The sequence below is a fragment of the Cetorhinus maximus genome, chromosome 13 (genome assembly GCF_964194155.1).
Source record: "Cetorhinus maximus chromosome 13, sCetMax3.hap1.1, whole genome shotgun sequence".
NCBI classification, from domain to species: domain Eukaryota; kingdom Metazoa; phylum Chordata; class Chondrichthyes; order Lamniformes; family Cetorhinidae; genus Cetorhinus; species Cetorhinus maximus.
Window position 1 is genome coordinate 97,924,498 of NC_135891.1, and position 19,328 is coordinate 97,943,825.

The 19,328-nt window shown below is 45.7% G+C and overlaps 1 protein-coding gene across 8 annotated transcripts in view; it reads left to right on the forward strand.

Annotated features, from left to right (window-relative positions):
- nfic (nuclear factor I/C) overlaps positions 1-19,328 on the forward strand; it is a 737,693-nt gene that overhangs the window by 527,479 nt on the left and 190,886 nt on the right. For all 8 annotated transcript variants that reach the window (XM_078555863.1, XM_078555858.1, XM_078555862.1 and 5 more), the window contains exon 4: positions 18,329-18,403. In XM_078555863.1, coding sequence (XP_078411989.1) covers positions 18,329-18,403 — 75 coding nt within the window. The remainder of the gene's footprint in view (positions 1-18,328; positions 18,404-19,328) is intronic.

Genomic DNA, 19,328 nt, shown 5'->3' on the forward strand with positions numbered 1-19,328 from the left:
GTATCACAGTATGATGACAGAATAATCTGTGCTGCTGAGAAAATGGGCACAGAAGCATTGCACAAGACTGCCAAACAGGAATCCGTGGGAGGGGAAAGGTCACAGAGAAGAGGATGTACCTGTGCTTAAACTGGCACCCCAGTATCTGTCTGATGACGGGAAGACGAAGGACGGGAAGTAACTATTCCTTTCTTGTGGGTAGAACTGTTAGTGTGAAACTCAGTGTGGGTGATACAGTGTGTTATCTGCCGTAACCCATGTTGCCTCTGGATGCCAAAATACTACCACAAACCAGATTTACATTACAGTTAACATGATAACATATTTCTTTTAGGTCTGACGTAATTTTAAGTTGACCTTGTTTCAACTTTGTGTTGAATTACAACTGAGCCTTTTTGGTAAGCTTTCCCAGCAGAAGACAGTTACTTATGTAACCTCAACTCTGAATGTTACATGTGTCACATGGACATTCCCCACTTGAACTTACACTAGCACAATTATTTCTGAGCATTTATCATCTTTTATCATGCATGTTTCTTTTCTGTAAGAGGAAAAATTGCCATTAATTCTTGACGTGCAAGCAGTATAATATTTTTCAATAATGCTAACAACAATGCATGTTGCAATTTATGAAAGTAAGGTTCAGCAACTGTAGTTCATTGTCAGAGGCACCCACAGTCAACATAAAAATGGTGTTTGCAATTCTTTCTATCTGTAGACTTCATGTCAGAAGTGGAATTACTGACTGGACTCCACATATGAGGGGGAGAGAAAGGGAGTTAACTTCTTGAGGAATGCCATTTGCTCTGTTAGTCACATTCAAGCAATGTTTGGCTCCTCTGGCACAAGCCCACCTGCCCCTGTCCCACCTTCCCACATCATGGTCTTTATTCCCAATACAGTTACATGTTCACCATTAGTAGCAGCTTTAGAAAGAATCGTGCTCTGTCCCAAAGCTTCTAAATGTCTATGTGGAGTGAACGGGTTGAGCTACAGGATTAATAATGACCCTTTTGTCAAGTTATTGGAAAATTGCAAGGGATGCCACTGGGTGTCATATTGTTATCCACAGATACTCTCCCATCAGATCATACAGCTGAGACGAGGGCCGGAATTTTCCGTGCCTGCTGGCGCCGAGTAAAATCGGAGGCGTGAGTGGACAATATGTCAAGAAGGCCAGAAACCGGTTTCACGAAATCATGAAACCAGTTTGCGATTGTCTGCTCAGCCACGTTGACCGCCATTGGACATGGGAACCTCGTCATAATGCATCTGCATATCATTATAAGACCAGCCAACCAGAATCATTCCCCCCCCCCACCCCCGGATCGTCCACTGATCAATCATGTTGATGTGTTTCACAACAGCATATATCAGGCGTGTACTTGGCAGGCTGAACTTTGAAGGGAACTCGGAGATGAGTGGACAGTAACGTTGAGCAGTGCTCACCCGGGTCCCGTGATGCACTTCAAGGCTGAGGCATTGGAGGGGAGGAGGGGGCAAGGGCTGTCCTGTGGTTGAGGCGACCTGGGGGTGGGGACAAAGGCTGCCCTGCGGTTGAAGGTAGTGCACAAGCACATGCGAGGTAGGGGGAGGGAAGCGGCCATGCATTCAGGGAACCTTGTATAAAGTGACCATTCCTCTGCAGCTGAAACAGTTCAGATGCAGCCACATTGACATGCGTGGAGTTGAGCCTCTAGCTTATCTGCCCACTCAAGCAACTCAGAGGCATGAAAGTGCCACCAAGTGCTCCAGAGCTTTTCACCCCTTGGTCACAGACTGCGAACTAATGAGCGTTTTAATGCACTGCAGAACAGTTGGATGCCTGGGCACATTGTACAATCTCCTTGCTAAAGTTGGCCATGGAGCAGTCACTGGTGGAGGCGCTCACAGCCCCTTGCAATGTCATCATCCTGGTATGGCCCAATCTCCCCCAACATTCAAGCTAACAGTGCAGCCTTGCAGTGTGGGTTAGGAGAATGCCTGCACCTGAGCTGAGAGCGCAGCCTGCAGCCCAATGGGCAAAGCTGTCGCCAATCAGTCACTCTCTTCTCTGTCATCTCCACTCTCTGTACACCACAAGGCATACAGCTAGTTCACCAAGCTCCTTGCTTCTGATGTTCTACTCCTGCGGCATGAAAGAAAGAGACGTGTGGGTTAGCTTGGGGTAGGGCGGATGTGATTGGGGTTTCAGGCAGTCCTGGAGCGCATTAAACTCTGGCCATCCAAGTGGTGGCCAGCTCTCTCCAGGATGGGTTAAGGGGCCTTCAGACTTAACCAAGACAGGTTCTTAGTATACCCAAGCTAACCCATACGTCTCTCTCTTTCATCCTGCAGGAGTAGTACATCAGGAGCATGGAGCTTGGTGAACTAGCTGTATGCCTGGTGGTGTACAGAGAGTGGAGATGATAGAAAAGAGGGTGACTGAGGCGCCTGGCTGCCCAGAGGGAGGAATAGTGGCCTCAAGATGAAGTGACACCTGGGGCTCCCGCACACGCCACTGAAGAGCCACAGCGAGCTGTCATTGGTCTGCACTTTGCTAGATCCAGGGCTATAGATGCCGCCTTTCATTCTTGCAGATGACCGACAACCAGTGTCGCTGAAGACTGTGCCTGTCTAGGGAACTGGACGGTCACATCTTCCAGATACTACAGGTTTTGGCACCACAGGGACATGGAGGGCATCCACTGCCAGTGGCCATGCAAGTGACCACAGTGCTCAATTTTTTTGCCAGTGCCTCTTTCAGGGCTCCACAGGTGACCTCTGTGGGTTATCACAAGCCTCCACCAACAAATCCATCCATGAGGTCACAGATGGCACCTTTGTGAGGGTACACAACTTTGTGCATTTTGCCCGGGACCAGGACAGCCAGGATGCAAGAGCCATTGAATTTGCCCAGATCTCCGGCTTCCCACAAGTGCAGGGTGCGATCGACTGTGGTGCTCAGATCTCCGTTGCAACAAGCGGTCAACTGCAAGGGCTTCCATTCCCTGAATGTGCAGCTGGTGTGCGATCACCACAAATGCATCCTGTAGGTCTGCACACGGTTTCCAGGGAGTGTCCATAACTCCTACATTCTCAGTCGGTCACAGGTTCCTGATGTCTTCCAGGGTTCACAGAGGCTGCAGGGTTGCTTCCTAGGGGACAAGCGCTACCCACAGAGATTGTGGCTGATGTCACTTGTGCAGCGGTCTCAGACTGCAGCAGAGCGACGCTATAACTGCTGCAACTCATAACTTGGTGGAACAAACCATTGGGATGCTAGAAATGAGATTCCGGTGCCTGGACCGGTCGGGTGGAGCCCCTGCAATACAGTCCACAGAGGATGTCACGCATCATCATCACCTGCTGCGCCCTTCACAACCTGGTGCTGCAACGGGCAGAGGAACTGGCTGAGGAAGAGATGCAGGAGCTGGACGTCTCCTCTGATGAGGAGGATTTTGACGGTGAAGAAGATGAAGGGTCCTCGAAGGCGGTGATGAGGCCCTCCCACTGGCCAGATGAAGCAGGTGTGCTTGGGAAGCCCTCATAGCTGCTAGATTTGTGGAGGATGATGATGATATGCAGTGAGGGCACTCCAAAGATCTTCACATAGCCTCTGAGAATGTTGACCTCCTGTCTGGCCAAGGGCAGCTCACTTGTGCTCTGTGATCAGCATCATATCATGGAGACGCAGTCATGAAACTTTAAAAGCACCTGATCCTTTGTCTGCCTTCAGCACCTGACCCCTTCAGGAGCACAGCATCACTGGCCACAGATGCTGATAAGATGGGGGCCAGCCCCACCTTAAAGGTGCTGAGAGCACACAGAGAGAATGAGAGAACTCTGTGATGTCTGCCCACAACATTCTGGCAGCAATGACCAGCACCGTCGAGGGAGTGTGGTAATATGTCCACGGAGTGTTAAGCTGGACCATTGCTTTGGCCTGAAGGCTGCACAAAGCATAGGGAAGAGGCCCTGGACTGAGACACCTGCCTTGATTTTGTGCAGAAATATTTCACATCTGAGTGACACGAACAAGGAGTCATAGACAAGGAGACATTCTTGGGAGTTTATTTACAGTCATGAACAGTATGTACAAGTGATTAACACCCATCCCTGGCTGTGCAACTATATTTTCCTAACTTTCCTAACCCTGCCGCTACATCTTGGTGCTCACCGAACATCCACAGCGGAGGTGGAGGCAGCCTGCTGACTGCTACACCCTGTCTGTGATGACCTTGGTGGGTGCTCTCTGGACAGCCGAGACTTGGAGGGCCCCGGCCTGCTTTTGGGTTCCTGCTGTGTGGCAGTGACACCCTCCTTGGCCTGTGGAGCTGGAGCTGCTGAGGTCACAGGAAGATGGGATTTGGATGGGCCGGACACTCCCAGAGTCACCTGGATGGATGGGTCCCGGGGCTACACTTGCTAATCCACCTCTCTATGGATGCCCGAAGGTCCCTGGCTGACTCCTTGAGGAGAAGGGGTAGTTGGAGTGAGATCAGGCTGCCCGGCACCCCTCTTGCGTACACACTGTTGGGAGGCCAACTATGGCGTCAGCAATGGAGTTCAGCTGACTCAGCAGTGCAGGAGTGAAGTCCTGGACCAAGGTCTCCATGGCGGCCGCCATCCTACATTGTTGACCTCGGTGTATTGGCATGCCGGCACTATCACCTCAGCCTGAAGGTGGACTGATTCCTCCATCGTGCCTTGCAATCTAAGGAGTGCAGCAGACATCCCTTCCTGATGTTCCCAAGCTTGCCTTTGCAGGTCTAGCAACTGTGACATGACCGAGTCCAGAGGCTCATCATCTGACTCGGACTCAGCAATGTTCTGACCTCCAGCAGCTCCTCCGAGTGCTGGACACCTGGGAAGTCCCTGCCGCTGCTTTCTGTGGACCAGAAAGTGCGATGTGCTCACCAGATTGTGATCCCAAGGCTGCTCTAAAGCTAGGTCCCACCGAGGTGTGTGTCTCTGTGCTGGTGGAGGGTGTGGGTGAGGCTGTGATGGGACTTCAGGGAGGGTTTGAGCAGATTCCTCTTCTGAGCTTCCCTTGGGGCTTGATTGGAGGCCCTGGGCCGTGGTCTCTCTTGACTGTTTCCCAGATGTGCCTGAGAAAGCAAGGAGAGAAATTTAATGCATGGCAGTGGCCTGTGAAACAGGTCACATCACTCACAGCATGGTTGTCTGATGGATGTTGCACTGTTGGATCCTCACTTGGTTGAGCACCGCCGACCTCACCGTCAGCACAGGACCGGTCCAGATCCTCGCCGGGTAACTGGATGGCTGTTTTCAAAGTCCGTAAAGATCTTGATTTCAGGCATTCCTCCACCAGTCTGTGACCTCGCCCTCTTGTGTGCCAACCTGTCCTGCATGAATAGAGATAGAGTGTAAGCAGGATGCCTGTCAGGCCAGATGATAAGTATGCCTGGCATATGTGGGTGGTGAGTGGTCCCATGGACGGGATGAAGACAATGAAGGTGTGTGTGAGAGAGAATGAATGGCGATGTCTCTTGAATCGGCAGTGAGTGAGGGTCCTGTGGGTGTGTGATGGGTTTGAGAGTGTGTGAGTTGAGAGCGATGAGAAGAGTGACTTACCCTGGCGGAACAGAGGAGATCGTTCACCCTCTTTCGGCACTGGATGGCTGTCCTCTTTTCCATGGTTGTGGCGCTGACCACGGTCTCCTAAGCTTGGTTGGTGATGTTGCTGTCCATTCTACGGCCTGAATGGGGGTAGAGGATATCACGGCGGGCCTCCGCTGCATCTGCTGAAGAGATGCATGATTGAACCTGGGGGCTGCAGTCTTCTTGCTTTTGGGGCCATGTCTTCCGTGCAGCAGTCGTGGGCTGGAAGCACTGAGAGGTGTGCGCGCGGCTGCAATTTAAATATGGCGCCCGGTGTGATGAAGTGGCCAGGTGATGGCATGACGGGCGAACGAGAGCCCGCCCACCATCGAAACGGCCTGTTTCCCGGGAATGTATAATTAAAGCGGTGGGTTTGGGATGATACGGCGTGAGAAGCCGCCATTGCGGCCGGCAGGTAAAACATCGTTTTACACGCCCACTGCTGCACTTAGGGCAGAACCCCTATGTTACAATTAAACTTATTGCAAGAAAGAAATCCACAAAGATACAAAAAATAACTACAACACAACAATATTAAGCTTATTTCTTGACTTGATGATCATTTACACAGTTGCACTTCTTTTTGCCCACAGAGTTATGTTGTGCCCTCATATCATGGACATGAACACAGTCAATTAATATTCCAGGGCAGCGGTTGAGAAATTCTCTTCAATTCCTTTGAAGTGGACGGCAGCTTCTTTGAAGGAGCCCTTGGTTTTTCAGATAGATGGGGATGTGGCTAGCAGCCCATTACTGTCTCAAGGGACATTTATTGTGAAATGAAATATTTTGATATTTGCATCAGTAAGGAAACCCTCTTAGAAGAGTGTCAATCACTGACAATGAGTTCCATTTCCTCTCTCAGTGACAAATTTGCAGACCTAAGCTATTCTTGACATGATTAGATTTAATCTCAGGGTAATAACCAGTCAACCGTGTCTCGCTGGTCGCGTTCTCAGCTCACTGGAACCATCCTTGGTTCTAAATCAGAAATGTGTCTTCATGTCCAACTCCAGAGAATTGAGCAGCTAATTTAATCTGAGGTGTTAAAGCAAGGCTCCACCTGCCTTTTCAGATGGATGTTAAAGACGCCATGGTATTATTTGAAAAAAACTGGGAAATTTTCCTTTGTCCTGGTTAAAATTTATCCCTCAATCAACACCCAAAACAGATTTATTTCATTATTTGCTGTGGGGATTTGCTGTTTCTCTGCATGACTACACTTCAAAGCTACTTCATCGGCTGTGAGGTGCTTTGGGTTAAGGTCATGAAAACATCATATAAATGCAAATAAAAATGGGGCGTGGGCTGTCATCTCTTGCAACTAATTGCTGATTTCAGGCAACATTGCATGTCAAGTCCTTAGACAAAGGCGGAAGAATTTAATTCAGTGTAGATGCAGAACCCTATTTTAAAGTTACTGTACATTAGCCGAGTTTCAGTTTCATATAAAAGATTACAATATAGAAATATTTTATGGTTTAATGCAGGGCAAAGAATGGTGTTTGTCACACTGCCCCTGCACACAAGAACGTTCTAAAATGATGGATAGGAAAAGACCAACTGGTACATCGAGTTTACCCCAAACAGTAATTGACAGCCATCAGAATTCACTATATCTCACTCACCCAACAGCAGCTATCTAATCTGAGAATGGCAAAATGCAAAAAAAAAAAAGCCCAATTTTTAAAATTCGCTCATGGGATGTGGGCGTCGAAGGCTAGGCCAGCATTTATTGCCCATCCCTAATTGCCCTTGAGAAGGTGGTGGTGATCTGCCCTCTTGAACTGCTGCAGTCCATGTGATGTAGCTACACCCACAGTGCTGTAAGGAAGGGAGTTCCAGGATTTTGACTTGGCGACAGTAAAGAACGGCGATATTGTTCCAAGTCAGAATGATGTGTGGCTTGGAGCCGGACTGTTTTGAAAATTCCTCTTCAATCTCTTTAGACAAGCAGACTTACTCCATGATATTATATTGACTGTGTGTTATATTACGTAGTATTACACCTGTCTTTTGTATGCCGTGATCTCAGCCCCAGACAGGGCCTAGTGCCGCTCTCTTTTGAAGGTACAAACATTTCGCTGCATGAGAAGTGAGAGTGACTGCCCCTGACATCAAGGTAGCATTTGACCGAGTGTGGCATTAAGGAGCCCTAGCAAAACTGGAATCAATGGGAATCAGTTGGAAAACTCTCTGCTGGTTGGAGTCATACCTAGCACAAAGGAAGATGGTTGTGTTTGTTGGAGGTCAGTCACCTCAGCTCCAGGACATCACTGCAGGAGTTCCTCAGGGTAGTGTACTTAGCCCAACCATCTTCAGCTGCTTCATTAATGACCTTCCTTCCATCATAAGATCAGAAGTGGGGATGTTCACTGATGATTGCATAATTTTCATATGAACATGTGAACAAGGAGCAGGAGTAGGCCATTCAGCCTCTCGAGCCTCTTCTGCCATTTAATAAGATTATGGCTGATCTGATAGTAACTTCAAATCTGCATCCTGCCTACCCCGATGACCTGTCGCCCTCTTGCTTACCAAGAATCTATCCACCTCTGCCTTAAAAATATTCAAAGACTCTGCTTCTCCCGCATATTCAGGAAGAAAATTCCAAAGACTCACGACTCTCTGAAAGAAACAATTTCGCTTCATCTCCGTCATGTTTAATAGTGACCCCTAGTTCTAGATTCTCCCACAAGAGGAAACATCCTCTCCACATCCACCCTATCAAGTCCCCTCAGAATCTTATATTTTTCATTCAAGTCACCTCTTACTCTTCTAAACTCCAGTAGATTCAAGCCTAACCTGTCCAACCTTTCCTCATAAAACAACCCGTCCATTCCAGGTATTAGTCTGGTAAACCTTTTCTGAACTGCTTCCAACACATGCACCCTTCCTTAAATAAGGTGACCAATACTGTACACAGTACTCCAGATGTGGTCTCACTAGTGCTCTGTATAACTGAAGCATAACCTCCCTATATTTGTATTCAATTCCTCTCGCAATAAATGATAACATTTTATTAGCTTTCCTAATTATTTGCTGTACCTGCATACTAGCCTTTTGCGATTCATGCACTAAGACACCCAGATCCCTCTGCATCTTAGAACTCTGCAATCTCTCACCATTTAGATAATATGTTCTCTTTTACTCTTCCTGCCAAAATGGACAATTTCACATTTTCCCACATTATACTCCGTTTGCCAGATCTTTGCCCACTCACTTAAACTATCTATATCTTTTTGTAGCCTTCTTATGTCCTCTTCACAAATTACTTGCCTACCTATCTTTGTGTCATCAGCAAATTTGGCAACCATCCCATCCATCCCTTCATCCAAGTCATTTATATAAATTGTAAACAGCTGAGGTCCCAGCATTGATCCCTGTGGCACACCACTTGTTACATCTTGCCAACCTGAAAAAGACCCATTTATGCCTACTCCCTGCTTCCTGTTAGCCAGCCAATCTTCTATCCTGGCCAATATGTTACCCCCTATACCATGAGCGTCTATTTTCCACAATAATCTTTGATGTGGCACTTTATCAAATGCCTTCTGGAAATCTAAGTATTCGTGCCTCCTCAGATACTGAAGCAGTCCAAGTCTAAATGCAGTAAGACCTGGACAATATCCAGGCTTGGGCTGACAAATGGCAAGTAACATTTGCACCACACAAGTGCCAGGCAATGATCATCTCCAACAAGAGAGAATCTTATCAGCGCCCCTTGACATTCAATGGTGTTACAATCGCTGAACCCCCCACTATCAACATCCTCGGGGTTACTATTGATCAGAAACTGAACTGGACTAGCCACATAAATACTGTGGCTACAAGAGCTGGTCAGAGGCTAGAAATCCTACTGTGAGTAACTCATCTCCTGACTCCCAAAGCCTGTCCACCATCTACAAGGCACAAGTCAGGAATGTGATGGAATATTGTCCACTTGCCTGGATGAGTGCAACTCCAACAACATTCAAGAAGCTTGACACTATCCAGGACAAAGCAGCCCACTTGATTGGCATCCCAAACGCAAACATTCACTCCCTCCACCACCAAAAAATAGTGGCAGCAGTGTGTACCATTGACAAGATGCACTGCAGAAACTCAGCGAGGTTTCTTCGGCAGCACATTCCAAACCCACGACTGCTGCCATCTAGAAGGACAAGGGCAGCAGATACATGGGAACACCACCACCTGGAAGTTCCCCTCCAAGCCACTTACCATCCTGACTTGGAAATATATCGCCGTTCCTTCACTGTCACTGGGTCAAAATCCTGGAACTCCCTTCCTTAACAATGCTGTGGGCGTACCTACTCCACTTGGACGGCTGTGGTTCAAGAAGGCAGCTCTCCACCACCTTTTCAAGGACAATTAGGGATGGGCAATACATGCTGGCCTAGCTAGTGAAGCCCACATCCCACAAATGAATTTTTTAAAAATGGCACCTCCCTTGGATCGCTCAGCTGTGATCAGGAAAATTATGGGTGAAGAAATTATACCTCTTCTTTGATGGTAAAGCTAATAAGATCAAATTGATTAAGAACAATATTGGTAGAGGCCTAGGAGCTGATTTAATGCCAGCCAAATTGCCTAGGCAATGGTTGCGACCAGGAAGACATAAGCAAGTTTGTTAAAATGAAAAAATGGCACAACGCACTGGAGAGTACCAGCATGAAGAATCAGCATGAGCTGCTGGTCTAGGATTCAGCCCTTGACCTTATACAGTATAAAGCAAGTTGTTTGGCTGGATTTTCCTCCTTGACCTTGCCCTAACAATATGGGTGGCAAGGCCTGTTGTCATTCCTCAACCTTGACGCTCCCCCACCCCAGCTGGAAGGGTACCTGCTGTCCCTTCACCAGCTGCCACATTGTAAATACCACTGAGAAGGCAGTGGCCAGCAAGCTGCTAAATTTCCAGGAAGCACCAAGAAGAGTGGCTGTTGTCCTTGAGGTTGTATCCCTGTAGTTGCAAGCCTCCTAAGTTGCTAGATGTAGAGAGAGGGTTAGTTATTGCCTTTTTTCCCTCTATGTAGCCCTAGGCACTTAGCTGGTAGAAGTACAGTGCGATTTGATGTTAAAACATTTAGGTTGTTAATCCAGTACCATAATCACTACACTGTCATACCCATCGAGTGTGTGGTCATACTATTATTAGTACCATTTCAATAACAGTCCGCTGCACCACAGGATTCCTATTTACGCACTAACTTGTTCTAATTAACTCAATGCCGCACCATTGGCTCTGTTACTGTGCATATTCTTGCCATGCTTATATTAAATTCATTTTTTTACTGGAGGTATTAACCCATTTACTTCCATAATGTATTAAAAATAAAATTAGATTGACCATGCAGCTCCGTGAATTTTTTGTCTGTAGCATTAAATGTTCATAAACTGGGATTAATTAAATTCTGAACTTAATTATCGAATGCAATAATATTGAGCTATGTTGGAGCCAATTACAATTGCAACATTATGAAAGCCTCTTTCCATAACCCAGCACCAAGTGGGGACATCAGGACATCTTCTGCAGGGAATATGTTACTGTATTTTATGTTCACAGGTGCATCTACCAGATCATGCATACTTTGTCAGAACCAATTCGTGCATCACACTTCCTATTGATGCTGGGAGGATGGTGCCGGGGGGTGTAGCTAGCATATGCCCTTGGCTACCACAGCATTGTTGGTTTTCACAATGTGCAGGCTGTGATTAATGGCCCTATGAGCTCCAGTAGAGAAGGATACCCTTTACAGGGATCAATTAATGGCCAGCTAGAATGCGATCACTGAATCACAGAATCAGACAGTGCAGGAGAGACCCTTTGGCCCATCAAATCTGCACCGACACGTGAGAAACACCTGACCTACCTACCTAATCCCATTTACGAGCACTTGGCCCATAGCCTTGAATGTTATGATGCGCCAAGTGCTCATCCAGGTACTTTTTAAAGGATGTGAGGCAACGCGCCTCCACCACCCTCCCAGGCAGCGCGTTCCAGACCGTCACCACCCTCTGTGTTAAAAAGTTTTTCCTCACATCCCCCCTAAACCTCCTGCCCCTCACCTTGAACTTATGTCCCCTCGTGACTGACCCTTCAACTAAGGGGAACAGCTGCTCCCTATCCACCCTGTCCATGCCCCTCATAATCTTGTACACCTCAATCAGGTCGCCCCTCAGTCTTCTCTGCTCCAACGAAAATAACCCAAGTCTATCCAACCTCTCTTCATAACTTAAATGTTTCATCCCAGGCAACATCCTGGTGAATCCCCTCTGCACCCCCTCCAGTGCAATCACATCCTTCCTATAATGTGGTGACCAGAACTGCACACAGTACTCCAGCTGTGGCCTCAGCAAGATTCTATACAACTCCAACATGGCCTCCCTACTTTTGTAATCTATGCCTCGATTGATAAAGGCAAGTGTCCCATATGCCTTCTTCACCACCCCACTAACATGCCCCTCAGCCTTCAGAGATCTATAGACACACACGCCAAGGTCCCTTTGTTCCTCAGAACTTCCTAGTGTCATGCTGTTCATTGAATACTTCCTTGTCAAATTACTCCTTCCAAAGTATATCACCTCACACTTTTCAGGGTTAAATTCCATCTGCCACTTATCTGCCCATTTGACCATCCCGTCTATATCTTCCTGTAGCCCAAGACACTCAACCTCACTGTTAACCACCCGGCCAATCTTTGTGTCATCCGCAAACTTAGTAATCCTACCCCTCACATAGTCATCTATGTCGTTTATATAAATGACGAATAATAGGGGACCGAGCACAGATCCCTGTGGTACGCCACTGGACACTGACTTCCAGTCACTAAAGCAAATCATAATCATAGAATGGTTACAGTACAGAGGAGGTTACTCGGCCTGTCGAGTCTATGCTAGCTCTCCAAGAGCAATTCAGCCAATTCCACACCCCAACCTTCATCCATAAGCCTGCAGGTTTTCTATCTTAAAGTGCTTATCCGATTCCATTTTGAAAGGCACTATTGAATCTGCCTCCACTACTATGTCAGGCAGTGTATTCCAAATCATAACTATTCGCTATGTAAAACGCAAAATGTTTTCTCATATAGATAAAAGCAAAATACTGCAGACGCTGGAGATGTGAAATAAAAACAATAAGTGCTGGAAAAACTCAGCAGATCTGGCAGCATCTGTAGGGAGAAAAGCAGAGTTAATGTTTCAAGTCCAATATGACTCTTCTTCGGAATGTTTTCTCATGTTGATTTTGGTTCCTTTGCCAGTCACCCTTAAATTGGTGTCCTCTGGTTCTCCACTCCCCTGCCAAAGGGAACAAGCACTCCCTATCTACTCTGTCCCGCCCTCAAATGATTTTAAACGCCTCTATCAAATTTCCTGTCAACTTTCTCTCAGGAGAATAACCCCAGCACCTTTTCTGCACCCTCTCTAAAGCCTTCACATCCCTCCTAAAGAACGATGCCCAAATTTAGATGCAATACTCCATTTGAGACAGAACCATTGTTTCATAGAGATTCATCATAACTTTGCTGTTATTATACTGTATGCTTTCTCAAACGCTTTCCCAACCTGCCTGCCACTTCAATGATTTGTCCACATACACCCACAGATCTCTTGGTTCCTGTACCCCTTTTAGCATTGTACCCTTTAGTTTATATTGCCCCTCCTCATGCTTCCAACCAAAATGTACCACTTCATGCTTTCCTGCATTAAATTTCATCTACCACATGTCTGCCCATTCACCAGCCTGTCTATATCACCTTGAAGTCTATCATTATCCTGCTCACGGTTCACAAGTTTTGTGTCAACTGCAAATTTTAAATTTTTGCACATTACACACAGGTCCAACTCAATATATATCAAAAAAGCAGCAGTCTTGTACTAGCCACTCGGAAACATCATTATATACCTTCCTCCAGTCCGAAGTACAACCATTTACCATTGCTCTCTATGTCCATGCTGCCACTGTCTATTTTATTTCAGGGCCTCAACTTTGCTGACAAGCCTATTATATGACACTTTGTCAAATGTCTTTTGGAAGCCCATGGTACACCACATCAACTACATTACCCTCATCAACCCTCTCTTGTTTAACTCATCACAAAACTCAAGCAAATTGTTAAACATGATTTGCCTTTAACAAATCTGTGCTGGCTTTGCTTAATTAATCCATACTTGCCCAAGTGACAACTAATCTTATCTCAGATTATCATTTTTAAAACAAAAACAAAAATACCTGGAAAAACTCAGCAGGTCTGGCAGCATCTGCGGAGAGGAGCACAGTTAATGTTTCGAGTCCGAATGACCCTTCAACAGAACTAAGTAAAAATAGAAGAGAGGTGTCTATTTTTACTTAGTTCTGTTGAAGGGTCATTCAGACTCGAAACATTAACTGTGTTCCTCTCCGCAGATGCTGCCAGACCAGCTGAGTTTTTCCAGGTATTTTTGTTTTTGTTTTGGATTTCCAGCATCCGCAGTTTTTAGCTTTTATCATTTTTAAAAGCTTTCCTACTACCAAGGTTAAATGATTGGCCTGCATTTGCTGGGTTTATCCTTACACACTTTTTTGAGCAAGGGTGTAACATTTGCAAATCTCCAGTCCCCTGGCACCACTCCACTATCTAAGGGCGTTTGGAAGATTATGACCAGTGCCTCCGCTATTTTGGCCCTTACTTTCCTCAGAAACCTTGGATGCATCCCTTCTGGTCCTGGTGACTTATGATCATTAAGTACAGCCAGCCTTTTTAATACCTCGCCTTCATTCATTTTTAGTCCATCCACTATCTCAATTGCCTCCTCCTTCACCATGACTTTGGCAGCACCTGCTTCCTTGCTAAAGACAGGTGCGAAGTATTCATCTAGTACCTCAGCTGTGTCTTCTGTCTACATGCATAGATACGTTTTTGGGTCTCAAATTGGCATGGCCCCATCTCTTACTATCTTTATACTGTTGATATGCCTATAGAAGACTTTTAGATTCCCCTTTATGTTAGTTGCCTGTCTCTTCTCATGCTCTCTCTTTGTCTCTTTTATTTATTTTTTCACTACCCTTCTGAACTCTCTATAGCAAGCCTGGTTCAATTCTGGGTTTTCTGGCAGCTTTAACTTATGCCTTAATTCTACAGCACTCCATATCCCCTTCCTGTTTGAAGAAGTGTCAGGATTCAAAATGTGTCTGCCAGGGATCATTCCTACCCACTGTAGCTGAAACTAATGGTATCCTTCAGTGCTCCTGATCTCTGTGCTGGGCCAATTTTAGGTTGAAAATCTTCTGCTGTTGCAGGGGCAGGTTGGCCCTGCCTGCTTTCAGGCTCCGATGTTGTTAGAGGTTGGGAGGGGGTAAGGGAGACACAGCAGTGGAGCTAGATCAACCTGGAAAGAGAGCACTGACATCTAGGGCTGAATATTTCAAGCAGGGAGGAAGGACTGCAGCCAGGGCCGAAGGTGGGAACTAACCCCACGACGGTAGGTGATAGGACACGGGCAGCCAATTAAGAGGCAGCCATCAGGACTATTGTCAAATTGAGGGCAGTGGCCTGCCTTCCAGAGCTGTCAGCCCAATCAGAGGGCTGGCTGTTCAGCAGTCTTGGCAGCACCACTGTTAGACCCTTAATTGGTCACTTAATTGGCAAAGTTGTCCTGCCCAGTGGACACTACTGAAGTTTCCTCCACTAGTAAAATGCTCAGGCGGCGGGAAGACATCGGGCTCCCCTCCCAATGCCTCCCGTTGCCATTTTACTTACCCTCCTGCCTTCTAGCCTGTTTCCAAAGGCCCAGTGTCCGTTCCAATCTTTCCTTTCTTCTGGCTTCTAGGCCATTCTGCCCATAGGTCCAGATTTTGCAGGTCCCATAATGTGACAATTTGTGCAAGGCAAATACTAAAGCCCGGATTTTCACTCCTGAGGTGGGTAGTGCAAGTGGGGAAATTTCCTGGTTCATTGCATCTGCCTTGGGAGATATTCCCCCGAATAGTGGGGATCATCATTCAGGGGGGTGGGGTGATATGGGGTCAGGTTCAACACCCCCGGACGCAGACTGGAAGCGGCCACAGGGCTATGAGTGGTAAAGCAGGCTGTTTCAAAAGCCCACCTCTGTTCTCTAGGACTTTGTGCCAGTTGTTTGCTCATATTTCAGGCCATCTAACCCTTGACCCTCACACCCCCAACCATTCCCTATGCCCCTTCTATGCCAAATCATGCCCCCACCAACCCCCAGTAGCTTTCGTACCTTCCATGCCAGCTCATGGTCCTCAATCAGCCCCATATAATCCACAATGTCAACTTAATGTCAACTCATGCTCGCCCACCAAGCTTTGTCCCAACATCCTCCAATCCACTCACCCAGAAACCACCATGGGCAGACCTCATGAACCATGTTGAGATGGAATAAAATAAAGCTCTAAGCATCTATTACAGCCTTCACTATATTAAAAAAAAGTCCTATTCATGAAAGCCCTTTCAAAACTTTTAAATCCTCTCTAGTATTTAATCCCATATATAAACAGACTTGTATTCATAACTGAAAATCAAAGACAGCTAGTCCTTTAATAACCTCTTTGAGCTGTCAATTAAAACTGAACTTAAGATCCCCTGCGGAGTTCTGGTTTCCTTCATGTGTGAGTCACATCCCTTTCCCCTGTGGCGAAAATGGGATCTGCCGGACAAGGGGGTGAGACTTCCGAATCTGGAGTTTGTCCACCAGTTTGGAGTCTCCATGGAGTCTCCATGACTCCAGAAAAACCCTGGCCTAAACCTCTTGTTCTGAGCTACCTTTTCTGTGAGCCTGTCGATTGAGAGTTTGCATTGCAAGCAAGAGCCTTTATTTCAGCATTCCGATCATTCATCCAAATGCCCAAGGCTGGCAACAAGGCCTCAGCTGTGAACACCTGTGTAGCAGACGGCCCTTGAGTTGCCATCACTGCCAAGGATGTCTGATGCTTTCTATTCCTTGTATGAGAAGCCCACGTGTGAAATACAGACCCCTTCACACTTGTCACCATGGTGTAGAATCTCCTAAGCAAATAATCAATAACTGCATCGGCCCATCATTCTCTGAAAATACTGATTTATATACAGGCCTGAGAGATCTGGGTTCAACTGCGCCTCTACTGGAAGCAAATCTCTCATCTTCTAACAAGGAGCCTATTGTTCTTCCTGCTCCAGCTTTTCAGTGCTCATTGAATACACCTCAGCATTCTCTTATATTCTTTATATACTCTGGGATTGATATAACTGGGCTGCAGCATATCTGTGACACAGTGTAGAGGACGGCTTCATACAGGTTTTGTGTGCTGTACCGTTCCTCCAAAGATACAAAGATATACAAATGTAAGGGTTCATACAGACTTGGATTAAGGTCTATTCATCTACAGGGGAATGCCATGCAAATTTAAATATATTGACCTGGATAGGAAGGAGTAAATTAAAGTGAACCATTAGTTCTCAGTGGGGATTTGCCCATCCACCTCAACATCTCTTGTCATCCCTCTCACATTTCATTGCTACAGCCTCAACTCCCAGCCTCAAACGGAGTCACTTCCTGTGTTGTAGCAGGTCCTCCCCTGGTAGTGGTGACTTGCCTTCTGTTAAAAACAGTCTTCTACAGTGAATATGAGATGTCCATGATAAACTGTAGAATCAGGACACCCCACAACAGTGAAAGTGCTTTTTCCCTTTGCTATGAGAAGAATTGAGTGCAAAGGTGATGCTGTTACAGGTGGAGCATTTGTAGCTTGTGACTAGGGAGTGAATCCTAAATGGGTATGAGATTGTAACATCCAACAACTGAATATAATGTAAGAAGAAGGCTTATTGTTTAAATTCTGCGGAAAGATTCACACTTATTCCTCTCTCCATGATCCCTGGCTTTATAAATAGGGGGCATAGAGTACAAAAGCAAGGAAGTTATCATAAACCTGTGTAAAACACTGGTACAGCCCTCACTAGAATATTGTGACCAGTTCTGGGCCTCACATTTTAGGAAGGAGATGAAAGCATTAGATCGAGTGCAGAAAAGATTCATGGGAACGGTTTGAGGAATGAGGAACTTCTGTTACATGATGAGATTGGAGAAACCGACTGTTTTCCTTGGAGAAGAGAAGGTTGAGAGGAGATTTGAGAGAGGTGCTCAACATCATGAGGGGACTGGACAGGATAGATAGGGAGAAACTGTTCCCATTGGTGGAAGGATTGAGAATCAGAAGACACTGATTTAAGGTGATTGGCAAAAGAAGCAAAAATGACATGAGGAAAAATCTTTTTACACAGCGAATGGTTAGGGTCTGGAATTTTACTGCCAGAGAGAGTGGTGGAGACAGATTCAATTGTGAATTTCAAAAGAGAATTAGATAATTATCTGAAGAGAGAAAAATTGCAGGGCTATGGAGAAAAGTTGTGGTAGCAGAACTAGATGAGTTGCTTTTGCAGAGAGCTGGCACAGACAGGATGGGCTGAATGCCCACCTCTGTGCTGTAACCATTCTCTGATTCTAATGTAATGACAATTGTCTGGTTGAAGCATGGAAAGAAAACAGAATTCTGACACCAGTGCTGAAAATATTCCAATGACCATAGCGTTCCTGTTCCTCAAATTTGGTGTTATGCTCTAAGATGATGAGTGTTGCACCTTTGGGAAATGCCTCCCCTCAACATAGTGCTCACACTCCTTTCATTGAGAACAAAGTGATACTTTCACAAGATGTTCATTGACTTGTCATGTCTCGTCTTTTGCAGAACACACAGAATTTCAGGACAGCTTTGTGACTTCAGGCGTCTTCAATGTAAATGAGCTAGTGCAGGTATCCAGAAGTAAGTGTTGTTTTTATTCAAGTCCCTTGAATAGCTATGGTATCGTATTTAACATAGAGCCTTAAAGAATGTCTCCAGATTTGTTATTAGAAATAGTGGCCATTTGTAGTTTTACTTAAAACATTTCACTGTTTATTATTTATATCTGGTGCTATGTTCTAGATAAAACCATGTAAGTTGCTACTCCATTATGGTAAAATAATTAGGTTTCATTTCACAAAGATGCTTGTAAGGAAAAGTTTAATTCAACTTCTGGGATTGAATTGTAAGATAATTACACATGAGCAAGGCCATTCGTCCAATCTTAATTCATCCACCCAGAAAGATCTCTAACAACTCCCTGTTGTAGCATCCTGGTGGTTTTTTGTAAATGATTTCAGTGTTTTCTTCCCCACTACTGTACCTAGAAATTCAATCCAAATGTGAAACACTCTTTGTGGGAACAAAAATTTCCTGATATCAGTCCTAAGGTAGTTTGAACTTGTGTCACCTTGCTCTTCACTTGCAGTTTAATTTAAAGTAATATTCTGGTTAAGATTTTTCTATCCGTAACGATTTTATGTACCACTTTAAGAGCATGTCTCGTGCTCCCTTTCCAGCCTAAAAAGCTCCAGTTTCTCTCATCTTTTCTGGAGGATCATTTTCTCACAATCTTCCAGTTTGAAAACTGGCCTAAACAAGATTCTAGGTCAATCTATTTTACTTTCTAGGATAGGGTTACATGATCTCCTTTTCTGGGAACTCTGTCTTTGCTCTCCGCTCTTGAATGTTAGATTCATTTCCAACCTCAGGATTTAGCCATGTTTATGACATTTCCACCACATTGTTAGCTCCCAACAGCCACAACAGTATCCAGTTCCAGCATCTTATTTCTAATGCTTCTAGTGTTCATGTGTATATATTTTATTATAGATTTGCTTCTTCT